Source organism: Perognathus longimembris, chromosome 1, assembly GCF_023159225.1.
Source record: "Perognathus longimembris pacificus isolate PPM17 chromosome 1, ASM2315922v1, whole genome shotgun sequence".
Lineage (NCBI taxonomy): Eukaryota > Metazoa > Chordata > Mammalia > Rodentia > Heteromyidae > Perognathus > Perognathus longimembris.
The window spans coordinates 41581721-41595196 of record NC_063161.1 but is presented as its reverse complement, the minus strand read 5'-3'; the positions used below and the strand labels follow the sequence as shown (position 1 = coordinate 41595196).

Below are 13476 nucleotides of genomic sequence, written 5' to 3'. Positions count from 1 at the left end.
TAGAATCAGGACATTTTGGATAACAGAGTTGTAGTATCTCAGAAAGAGGCCAGAGAGATGAAGAACAATAGTCAGATTAGAAAGGTTATCAGGAATTAAAAGTTCAATCCCCTTCAACCCCCAGGACACACACACACAGAGAAAGAGAGGGGAGAGAGAGAGAGAGAGAGAGAGAGAGAGAGAGAGAGAGAGAGAGAGAGAGAGAGAATGCATTTTAATTACTCAAGTAGACATAGGTAGAGATGGCAAGGAAGACAACATGAATGATTCTAAAGACTGTCTTTAGCAACTGAAAATAAAGATACAAGCAAGCTATAGGATGAGAATGTCATGAAAATACTTTGTGTGCATATATGACAGTGCAACAATGAGGCCTGTTGAGACTGATTTGGGGAGTAGGAAGGAGAATAAAGGAGAGAGGTGGAGAAGATATATCTGATCAAGGTACACTGTGTGTATACATGGGTATGTCAGAATGAAACCTCCCTTGTACAACTAATTGTGCAACCAAAAATAATGTATTTTTAAGAAATTTATCATGTACTCTATTGGCTGCTTCAAATCTATCCCCAAAGAAAAATTACAAGAAAGAATTAAATCAAAGGCTAAAAATCAAACCACCGAGATGCCTAATTAATAGCAAGAGAAGTAACTTAATGTATCAGAAAAAGAAAAAAAAAACCATGAAACAGCATCTCCAAAGATGAAGGTACAAATGAGAAAGAGATTACTAGATACAAAGAACAAAAAAAAGTCCCTAAAATAAATAGAGATAACAAAAATGTAAAGAAGAATTAAAGACAAAAGAGAAGTAAATTTTTCCTAGAAAAAAATTAAACTCAACCTTGAGAAGCTGAACTTAAGAATTAAAAGAGGCAAAGCCTAAACAGAAATTGAAATTTTTTGAAAAATCAAGGATAAAAAAACAATCTTATAAGTATTTATATTGCCCTATTCTTTATCCTAAAAAAATGTTTTCCACAGCAAAGTCTGTATTAAAAGATTGTCTGGGCTTCTAGAACTGTGATTCTACCTTTGTATACTAGTTGATGGGGTAAGTTGTAAAATTTTACCACGTAATACTGAAACTACCGGTAACATGAGACAATTGTTACTTATCAATAAAGTACTCCTATAAAACCACAAGAAAAACAATGTCACCTAATTAATGCAACAGATAAAGAGACATGGAAAAGCAACTAACTAAAATATTAGTTCTAAATATATTGTCTTTTATAACGAAAGTTTCCACTTAAAGCAAGCTGAAAATAGCAAATAGTAAATATGTAATAAATCCCAAGGTTGACAGCAGTTTACAAATACAGTTTCCTGCTGATGAGAATGCAAATCAGAATGTTTGTAACTTTACAGCATATATCAAAATGCATGAATTTGAATATGCATAAATGTTAATAATGGAATATTTTGTGTCTAATGTAACTTTTATTAGTGCTTCCTTTGTACTTTCCAAATATTCTCAAATCCACACAAAATTATTTTGTAATTAAGAATACCACTGAGAAAGTACAATGACCTTTCAAATTTTTAATTATTTGATCCATCAATCAATCCCATCAATACAAGTCAAGAATAAACACATACTGGGAAACCAACTATACATACGCTCCTTGCAGCATAATTTTTACTAAATAAAAATTTAAAAGTGATTCAAGTACTGAATAATGGGATGGCTAAGCAAACATTTTCACAGGAGAGATGAAGAAAGCCTCACAGAACAATAAAAGAGAAAGGAAAACTAAAATCTATGTACACACTATGTCCTTAAAACTATTACATGATCAGTATTTGAGAGCTGATAGTGGTAAATGGTGTTTTAAAGATTCTATTTTTTATTTTTATTATCTTTAAGTAGTAGTACAAAGGTGTTGCCCTTGGCTACATTGCATCTTTGATCAGTGTCACCCCTTTCTTCATTTTTATGCATCCCTTTCAATCCTATCCCATCCCTTAATTTTCTTAATTTTGTGGGATATGCATTGATGTCATGATTGCATTCTCCCCCTTCCCAATCTTCATTCACCTATCCCATTCCAAGTTTCTTCTTTATATTTTATTTATTTCTCAATTTTCTCCAACAGTTCATGATATTTTATGATCTGAAATACATAAATATTCTTTTAAATGGCATTAAGTTTTAATAAGTTTATAATATGAAAATATACAATAAGTGTAACCCAGCTTTAAGAAAGCTCTCCAGAGAAGCCAATAATAAAAGCATTGAATTGGCAAGGAAACCAAGGAATAATCAAAATAATAGAAAATGAAAATCATTTTTAGAATCATTTCCTCCACTCATACTCAAAAGTATAAATGATGTGAAAAGAGAGGCCTTTTCATCTAAAATATTGATCAAGATGCAGTGGGCTATAAGCCTTAATACTGCATTTCCCAGACTTTGTTGCTAAATGATTCAGTTAGATTCTACCCCTTGGAAGTATGGTGAGTCTCAAGACATGTGATTACATGTCACTCAGAGAGATTACTGGGGGGAAAAACAAACAAACAAACATGATTTCCTGACACATCCTCCAGTTACCCCATTTAAGAATCCAGCATAGGACACACCCAGGCTCCCACTTCTCTAGGCTGATACCAGCCAATGCTTGAGCATGACAGAATGTTATAGACTGATTGTGAGACTCTATTTCACTTTAATGACAACTTTGCTAAGGTATTCCCGTTGACCTGGGCAAGACTTCAAATTTTGCTAAAATTTTAGCGTTTTCCTCCTGGATTTTTCTTCTTTCTTCGGACCCTCACCATGGTCTGAAAGCTCATCTCTCCTCTTCCTTCACCCTCTCTTCCTCTACTTCAGAGGTTTCCCCCAGTAAATGTGTTACACTCTGAATTCTGGCTTGGAAATGCTTCTCAAAGGAATGAATTTACAAAACAGAAAAATTGAAAAAAAAAATGATGATATCAACACCTCCCCACCCCCCACCCCTGGTTTCTTGCTTCAGAAATTAAGTAGAGTAGGTCAGGTGCTAGCAGGTGCCAGTGATTCACACCGGTACTCCTAACTCCTCAGGAAGTTGGCTCTGAGGATTGAGCTTCAAAGCCAACCCAGGCCAAATAAATAAATAAATAAAAGTCTGTGAGATTCTTATCTCCAATTAAACAGCAAAAAAAGCCAGAAGTGGATCTGTGGTTTACGTGGTAGAGCACTAGCCTTGAGCACAAAAATTCAGGCAGGCCCCGAGTTCAAGCCCCAAGATTGGCACACATAAGCTCCTCCCCCCCCCACACACACACCATAAAAGGAGGAATCAAAGGAGGGAGGGAGGCACCTATTAAATGAATTATTCTGTGTATTTGATTTAGGGTTAGGAAGGATAGGTGTCTAGGGCTTTATTAGCCTTAGTTGAATAGCAGCATTCAACTTTCCAGGACCCAAAGTAGCATAAAATAACTGACCCTTCTTTTCCTTCCCAATGGCAATGTTAATCCTAGAACTTCAGGACATTCCCATCTTTGAGTGTGAACAATTACTTTAGGTTTTTTTCTTTTTACCTCTAGGGACAGCAATCGCTTTTAGAAGTTACAAATGTCTGCATAAGAGTCAACCTTCAACACTTTTGTCACCAACTCCCTATTTTTAAACCCCATTACTGTAACTTACCTTTACTTGGTTCACATTGAAAGATAAAGACCTAGTCATCTCATTCCTTTTGATTTCAAAGCCTCGCAGTTTTATTTTCTCAGATCTGAGTATGTTCATACAAGGGGTTTCTATATCACAAAATAGGTGAATCTCAAAAGAAAGTGTTGGGGGTAAGAAGCAAACTCTGGTTTTTTAATGTATATATCATAATATCATTTTTAAAAGATTGAAAACCTGAAGAAAAACAAGATCCTATTGTTTGGGATAGAAAGTCAGGACAAGAGTCCCTCTGTAGGAAGAGGAGTTATAATTAGCAAGAGGTCTATGGGACTTAAGGGGCTAATAATATTCGTGTTCATGAATAACTGTACACTTATTTGCATTAATTGTCTTTTAGAGTTTACTATTTGTATTATACATTATGATAGAAGCATGATCAGTCATAGCTTTTAAAAATGAATTCATAAACTGCTGTGTTTAATGGCAATTTCTTTGTACAACTACTTAAAGATATATAAAAAAAACCTTCAAAATAATTTTAGAATTAGAGTATGAAAGCAAACTAGAAAAATTAATTCTGCACCATGTAAGGAAGAATCACTAAGTCAGAGAAGCATTATCCCTTTGTGTCAATAAATGTATGAATAAATAATAAGTGAATGAACACCAGACTCTCAAATACATTATTACTGTTCGTAAACTAAACCATATAAAAGTATACCTGCATGTTAATGTCTGTGTGGAAGAATTATAGGTTACTTGATTTCCCTTGATCTATTTCATTCTTGCCCAAGTACCTCCAACAAACATGTGTTACTTTGAAAATCCAATAAAATACATAACAAAATATGTTGCTAAGAGTACAGAATAGAGTTGATTAATGTAATGGCTCTATTCTTTTCTCTCATGACATTGATCCTATTGTTATCATCAACAAGTTTTTTTTAAAACACTATGAATTCTAAATCACTGTTCTTAAACTTTAGCGTACATCATAATCAGCTATACACCAGTCCAAGAAAACATAGTAATGTGGCTAAATTGAACCCAACAATGTTAACGCTAAACAAACCAGCCCATGGAACACATTCCTCAAGGGTCTTCCCCAGGCATCCCTTCCCAACTAAATAACTGAGCACTAGTATCTTCTTTGCTCTCTGTTCTGTGGCTAAGGCAATCTTTGTAGTTCAGAAACATTTCCCTTCCTATCCCTGCACCCCTACACAAGCTGTTGATCCTGCCTGGTTGCCCCACACTGGGCATCCACTTCCTCCTACTCTCCATACAGATCTCAGCTCAAATTCTCTTCCCTAGGAAAGGCTTTCCTGAGCCCCCACCCACCCATTTCACAATTTGTACATTTTTATCAGCTTGAAAAGTTGTCTTTGTAGCCATTTAGTAGCCTTTGCAATAAACATTGCTGAGATTCTCAATGTTTGCTTTGTTTACTTCCTCTTTAAGTATACTATGAATTCCACTAAGTCATGGGTTAGGTATATTTTGCTCATTTTTATATCACTAGAAAGTGACCTAAAGCTCAAAAAAGTGATACACAATGTACATTTGTTCTCCTGGATAGTCAACTGAAGGAATGAGCTATTAAATGAATCGAAGCACAAATGAAGAGTTAACTCTAAAATCTCTAATGGCTGTTATTTCATAGAGGCATTGAATTGGACATACTTATTTAAAATCTATTTTTCTCTGGAAAAAAATTTCATTCAATCCAAGATTCTAACTCAGTTTATTAATGACCTTGTATATTATAACAAGAATAACATATATGCAACTTTAGGCAATTAAGCTTTTTAGATAGATAAATAGATCGATAGATAGATAAGATGATAGATTATAAGATAATAGATTATAAGATGATAGATAGATAGATGATAAGATGATGGACAGATGGATGGATGAATAGATGGATGGATGGATAGATGGATAGATATTTCTATATATATACCTTATGTATATTGCTTTTACATGAAATATGAATCTTTTGCCAACCCAAATATCTAGTGATGACTCATTTTCTTTGGATTTGGTTTGGGTACAGGGGGTGAAGAAAGAAAGGACAAGAAAACATATTAGCCTTCTAAGATTAATGACTGTGTTTTTCTATTGGGAACCTAGAGTCCTAAACTAAAATGTTTCCTCTCCGATCCCCCAATATCTGAGGCTGTACCTAATGTAATTGCTTCCAAGGGGGAAATACTGCTTATATTTTCTGACTAGCTGTCACAATGTTCTGAGTTAATCCTCTCGAAATGCCCAGCTCAATATAATTGTAAGAATCCAGGGCACAATCTTTCCACAGCAGCGTGAACAGTAAACTTATTTGTCTCTATGTGGGGGACTCTGGGTTCCCAAAGCACAGAGAATTTTATTAAGAAGATGACAACAATTTCTGATTGTTATACATCTGGTTTTCAGATCCAAATACTAGAGTGGCCTTACATCGTGTTAGGAACAAAGGATGCCACAATTCTCCATTTGGTTGCTCTGAAAAGCAGGATATTAATTTGTTGGTGTTTTGGCAGAGGTTCTTATTTTTTCAACTCTTTATTTTGCACATTTACTTGTCCTGTAATGACCTACCTGTCACACTCTTCCTCTACTTAGTTGTCTGTACATCATCCTTGTTACGTCTCAGTCTCTCCAACATGAAGTCTAGAACACTGTTCCCCTTGATTATTCCTATGGTTCTACCCAAAGGCCTTACTTAAAATGATCATCCTCCTTGAACATTTCCTATAACTCTTCCTTCCTTTATACCTTTCCACGGCATGTATACCATAAACATTCCACTTTACTTCTTTTTATTATATTTGTTCTCACTTCTCACATAAAAGAATATAAAAGCAAAGCTTTGTGTCAGTTTTATGGCCTAGTACATTCTTAGCCCTGATTGGATATACTCAAAAACAGATTTTCCATGAGAAACAGACAACCTAAAATATTCTTACAAGATGACAAGTGGGTCGAGGAATGCTTGTTTCCAGGTAGCAGATGCTTTACCAGGAGAAATAATGATAGTCTCCTATACAAAAGCTTCAGATACTTCCAGATTATCCCTGAATCCCCAGGAGCAAGCAAGAAATAAAAATAAGTTAAGTGGCAATGGGATAAAAGACTGTAGCCATCATAAGGATGAAGGCAACTGCTACGTTCTCAAGGCAGGATTAAATGATGACTGAAGTACTTCAAGGTATTCAATGTTCAGTTAGAGCTGTCAATGTGTAAGTACAACCCCAGTAGTAAAAGAATACTAACCCATGGCTCAGAATTCACAGTGACACACCAGGCAAGCTTCCTAGACAAGTAAAAGTGTTATATAAAGGAGAGAAATGTCTACAATGATAAGAGGAATGGACAGCTAATTTAGTAATGGCTTTGGTACCAAGTGGAGACCCTTACTACATGTAAAGTTCAGTTTTCTCGGAAACTGTCATCAAACTATACCCTGGATAATCTTTGCTTAGATGGAGTTATCCTAAGTTAGAATGAAGTGAATCTGAGAACTATTGAGTGGAAGGAGCTTACTGCAGAGGAATTAGCTCTCCTACACTGCTGAAGTCCTTTTAACACTATACATCTATCCTTTACTTGAAGTGAATGTTAACTGACTTCAGTTCATAGCCACTCCTTTGGAGATATACCTTCTGAAAAAGAGGAGCCTTTTTTTTTTTTTTTGATGGAAGCCGTTTCCTGCTGCAAAGAGCGCATCAATAACCAAAACCTATGGGCACAAGGATAGAAAAGACCTTGCATCTGACCTCATTTCATGGAAGAACAAGCTCTGGGAAGTAATTAATATTACACCCCCCCCCCCACAGGAACAAACTAGTTTATTCTCTAGCTGAGATTATTCATGCTTAATTTTTATCTTCAGCTATTCCCTACTTTGCTTGCATTTCTTCAGAGAGCATTTTTTTAATAACTCACATGAACAAGAATTCCAGACTTGGCTTTGCTTCAGGGGAATCCAGCCTCAGGCACATAGAACATGAATATACAAATCATCTCCAAAGGAAATGTCTCAATGTCCCCCAAATTCTCACAAATGTGATTTCAATACACATTAAGCTCACAAACATTTAGGAATAACTACAGAACTCATAGAGTATATGAAACTAAACCATGACCTGTGGACTAAAGATCTGATTAGACCCAAGAGAATATTGAATTAAGTGGTTATAAAATAGTACCTGTCTCTCCAACTTTTATGTGCATTAAATGAATTGAGATCCATGATGGTTTTTAGTGCTTTGGGATCCCAATACTCACTTTCATTGTTTCTTAGCTTTAATTTCTTCAAGGTATTAAGATCAGAAACTGTTTTCTCATTAATTAACTCACAAAAAAATATGTAAGTGAACCAGCCTGCCTTGCCCAAAGGCCCTAATGAAAGCCATTTGAAATGTGCTGAGTGCACATTTAGAGCACTGCACAAATGAGTGACAGAGAACAACAACAGATGTTTCCTTTTACACACAAGAGGAAACCATTTCTTTCCCATGCAGAAAAGAGGATTTATTGTTTTCATCTTAGAGCCAGGATGGAGAGGAGATTAGGTTCTCATCCTAACCATGTGGAATTAAATGCATCTTGCTCAAGGAAAGATACACTTCAGATATTGCTGAAGTCTTAGCTTCATATCTAGAGAGACAGCACACTGATGTTTTCTGGCACAAACAGCTAAACTGAAGGACCTAAGGCAACTACACCCAGTTAGACCACCTGAGAAGAGAAGAAGAATTTTATTATCCTTTTGGACCAAGGCAATTAACTCTAGACCAAATAAATTCTAGACCAAAGCAAATGACTATAGATGGGATCCTATGGCATATGAAATCTCAAGGAGCTGGGAAATATGTTAAAGCTCTGGAAACTAAAGAAAAGTTTAGCTCTCTACCCAAATATCTGGCAAGTAATAAGCATAATGTTAGAGTTCAGTATATAAATATAACACAACTAATAAAATAACAAAGGTAAGAGCAGAGAGTTAAGAATGCAAAAAATATAAAAGGAATGACAAGGACTTTGAAAACTAATAAAAATGAATTCACCCCTGAAGGGATTAATCAGAAAATATAGAGATGTAGCACAAATGAGCAATGCTCATGCCAGAAAAGGAAGGAGATTTACGGAGTACTGAGACTGGAAAAATGAAACTACTTTGAGTGACTTTTAAGTGGTATTACAGTGGAAAGAATTATGTAGTAAGCTGGTATTATCTAGGAAATTAGAGCACATGCATGTTCTGTGGTTCAGTTTAGCTTCTAGGAATATTATTTAAAAATAACAAATGAAAGAAAGCTTTGTACATGCATTCTAAAAGAGTAACACAAGAATGCTCATGGAATCTTTGTTCAGAAATATTAAGAAAATACAACATCAATGTTTGTGTGAGAGAATAAATAAAGTTGTATGCATGTAATAAAATATGGGTCAACTCTAAAATACTGCCATATAATCACTATTTGCTATATAGCAACTATGTCAAATCTCACAAACATTATAGGTCAAAATAGCACATTTTCAAACAACTAAACATGATACTATTGATGTAAATTCAGTAACAACTAAAACTTAGGGAAAATATCATTTGGGGATGGATTTCCACATTTATATGTAAATATAATGAGAAAAATGAATGTTATAACTGAAACATTTACAGTGATTTGTACTAGGAAGAAAGATGAGGGAATGAATTTAGAGTACAGACATAACTGAATCTGTATACTTTAAGAAGATTAGAAATTCAATTTTTCTCAGTTCTTCAATTTTCATCTTATGAACATGTTCTACAACTTATATATACATCACCCTTACTATTTTATATATAAACCAGCTCAGCACCCAAAGACAATTTTGTAAGGAAGGAGAAAAAGGAAGGAAGCCTGGGAGGCTAGAAGGCAGAGGAGAGGGAAGAAGGAAAGGAAGGAGAGAAAAATCTTACATAAAATCTTTATTGAAAATAGTAATAGTGGGTTGCAAATCCAACAGTAAAACAACCAAGAACTCTCTCTTGAAAACTGTATTGTATTTGACAATTTATGTAATTATCTTGACACAATGTGTAGCTTCTTATGTTCACATAATACTTGGTTGGCAAGTAGTAAGAAAATTTTAGTTTGGAAGTTAGGTCAGACCATAATGCAATCTAAAATAATCTGAGAAGCAGCTTTAATAATGGTATGCAATGGCTGTGTTTTTTTACTTACAATTCATCACTAAAACATTGAGATGAGAAAGCATCCTTTTCATAAATATTTTGTGTGCCAAGCTGGCACACTAAAATTTCCAACCCCGATTCTTCTTTAGGATGGGAACAGGTACTGAGGTAACCCTCAGAGATAGTAGAAATGACATATCATCCTTTGTTTAGCCTCAGACAGGGCTAGGCCCTACAGTTTTTCAGCTCTTTGGAAAGTGAACAATTAACATCACTTTGACTTTAGTTGCCTGTGTGGGACATAGTGAATATCCTTGTAAATATGTTTTTAATTTTACATTGATCAAGGTTATGAAAGAAATCCTAAAGTTGGTATCAATTTTTTTAAAAGAAAAAATTTGTATTTACACATTATGGGTCAAAAACAGGATAATAATGTGTGAATAAACTGTTCACAGATTCTTATTTCACAAGATGTCTCTTTTTAAAAATTTTAAACAGAAGGGAGAAAAGGTTGGTTTGACAGGCTTTTGTCCTCTGAATCACATCTTCCTTCTCCCATGGCCTAACATATGAAACTGTAACGCCTCTGTACATCACTTTGACAATAAATAAGTAATTATTATTTTCAAAAGAATAAATTCTGATTTAAATTTTTTTAAGTAAATAATGAACATGGTTGTGCTGGTAGCTTTAATGTGGCTTGGTTTGTGGTCATTTGGATAAATGCCCAGTAGAAGAATTGCTGTGTCATAGGGAAACTCTATGTTTATGTTTTTGAGGAACCTCCATACTGCTTCCAGAGTTCTTGAACAAGTTTACATTCCAACTGACAGCATAATAGAGTTCGCATCCAGCTCTATCTTTGCCAGCATTTGTTATTGTTAGTTTTCTTGACAGTGGCTGTTCTGACTGGGGTGAGTTGGAATATCAGTGTTGCTTTGATTTGCATTTCCTTTATGGCTAGTTGTGCTGAACATATCTTTTTGTGTCTATGAGCCATATTTCTTTTTTTCTGGGAAATCTCTCTTTAAATTATTAGACCATTTATTAATTCAGTTGTTGCTTTTAGGGTTTATATTTTTGAGGGTTTAATTTTTTAGCTCTAAGTCTATTTTTGGATATTAGGCACTTGTCTGATATATAGCTAGTAAAAAATCTGCTCCCATTCTGTGATTTTTAGTTAGCTATATCCTTTGCCTTGCAGACACTAAGTTTCATGTAATCCCATTTATCAATTCCTTCATGTTTTATTTTTGATGGCTTTATTAGTCTTCCTCTATTAATGTCTGTTCTTTCAATCAGTCATTCCACTTGTGACATTCATGGAACTTAAGTTTGGCTTATATTTGGCTCCTTCTTTAAGTTTTAGACAATTCTATTTACACGTCATATGGATATGACTATGTTTTTGTATGTCAGAAAAAGTAACCGTTACCATGGACACCATTCAGTATTGGCAATTATCACAAAGCACAAAAGATGGTTGTATTTACTACACAATTTTTCTGTATATTTATGTAAAATAGTTTACAAAGTTTCTCAAAAAGTTTTAGTAGCTATTAAACAAATTAAGCACAACTTTTCTCCCATTTGTAACAGAGGAGATTTACAAGTCAACTTGGGCATTGAAATCCATCCGCTCATTTGGCATTGCTTATACTTCAAGCTTTGGCTTGTTTCTTTCTCTCCAACTTCAGTTTCCTTATTTATTTACCTAGAAACTTTCCCTTCATTTCATCATTCATTCAACAATAATTTTTGGACACAATTAATTTGTCCATTTTCCAACTAAATAGCATTAGTTTTAGTACAAAGTATGTGTTTGTATATTCAGTTGTGCAGCACAAAAATCCTTCCTATGTGTTCATTGTGTTTCAATGAGTTCAAATTGGCTCAATGTTGATTGTAGCACAATGTAGTTAAGTGTATTTCACTATCTACTAGGTGAAATGTATATATTCTTTTTTTCATTTCTTTATTGTCAAAGTGATGTACAGAGAGGTTACAGTTTCATATGTAGGGCAATGAATACATTTCTTATCCAACCATCTTTAAATTTTAGTTTTAATAAAGAAAATTTAAGCAAAAAATATTTTAAACAGAAGGGGGAAAAGGTTGGTTTGACAGGCTTTAGTCCTCTGAATCACATCTTCCTTCTCCCTGGTGTTAATGTTCCATGTAAATCTAATTAAATGCACATGTGTAACTAATTTACATGTTAGAGAATTCAAAACTGTCTTCATTCACGCTTCACTACAAAAGAAAGGAAGGAAGGAAGGAAGAAAGGAAGGAAGGAAGGAAGGAAGGAAGGAAGGAAGGAAGGAAGAAAGAAAGATGAAACCACATTACTGATCTCTAGGCTTCATAATACACTGTGAAATGAATAAAACCATATTTCACAAGAAAATCTAAATGGACTTCTCAGGTTATGAATAGTTGATTATGGTCGGTACAGTTCAGAAAGAGCCCTATCTCAACTCATTTGGAAAAAAGGCAGCTATTCATATATTGAGTCTAATATCCAGGAAAGAGGTCCAAAAGGCATAGTTTTGAGTTGTCAAGCTTAACACATACATAGAGAGCAAATAGTAGCTCTACTCTACGGCAGAATTCAGCCTGCTGTATATCATAGTGAGGATGTTGTTCAGTGGTGGCCACAGAGATACCCTGGCACAGGGAGATGTGGCCCACAAAAATGTTTACATATACTGTGCATGTATTGGCACATGTACAATTTATGATAGCATTCTGAAACTCACCTTTATGATGTGTCAACTCAACATTTAGTCGCTAACTTAGAATAAAGACAGTTACATTTTTTATGCTCTTTGCACACTATTTTGTAGAAATGGCAGTAATCCTGGGAACATCCTGTTGTCTCTATCAAAGTCATCTTAAGGATAAGTCCCTGTGCTTTATCTTAAAGAGAATTGCTGGGGGCAAACACTCACACCTAATAAAATTTAATGGGGCAGTGAAGACTGAATGCAGCCATCTGGATTAAAGGGGAATCCTGTCCCACAGACAGCTGGGGAGGAAAGAACAAAAACTTACCTTTATGATGGTTTGCACTGGATACAACTTTTCCCCACAAGGTGACAATAAATATTATTATTAGCAGTTTTCCTTTTGTTGCTTTCTGTAAGTATCTCTTATTCATCCTGCAGATAAAAAAGAAATAAAAATCCTAAGTATGAGAAGTCATTGTGTTTCATTACAGTTGTGCTGTACTGGAGCCTTCCACAGCATTTCAACACTTACTTATCTCCTGAAGACTCTATCCTTCCCTTTAAAATGCTGCTTGCTGAACATTACTGATGTTTGGGTTTTGTCCTTTTTATTTGAGACAGTGCCTTATTTCATGTTTTTCGGCTAGCCTTGAACTTGGGATTCTACTACCTCAGTTTCCCAAGTTTTGGAATTATTATTGTGGTTGTTGTCTTTAAGTAGTTGTATGAAGGAGTTTCATTTCAACACATCATTTTTATGAGTACAATGCATCTTGAGCAATACCACCCATTCCATCATTCACCCCTATCTCTCCCAACCTCACCCATCTCCTCAGTTTGCCTAGCCATTTTCACAGAAGGGCTTGAATCACCATGCAAGTTCATAAACTATGAACATGGAATATAAAATTATTGAAACAAAAGTTATGGTATGGACAATGTGA

At 34.9% G+C, this 13476-nt stretch overlaps 1 protein-coding gene across 4 annotated transcripts in view; it reads right to left on the bottom strand.

Annotated features, from left to right (window-relative positions):
• Tafa2 (TAFA chemokine like family member 2) overlaps window positions 1-13476 on the bottom strand; it is a 418117-nt gene that overhangs the window by 113434 nt on the left and 291207 nt on the right. For all 4 annotated transcript variants that reach the window (XM_048360550.1, XM_048360545.1, XM_048360558.1 and 1 more), the window contains exon 2: window positions 12858-12964. In XM_048360550.1, the coding sequence (XP_048216507.1) occupies window positions 12858-12963 (106 nt within the window). In that variant the 5' untranslated portion in view covers window position 12964. The remainder of the gene's footprint in view (window positions 1-12857; window positions 12965-13476) is intronic.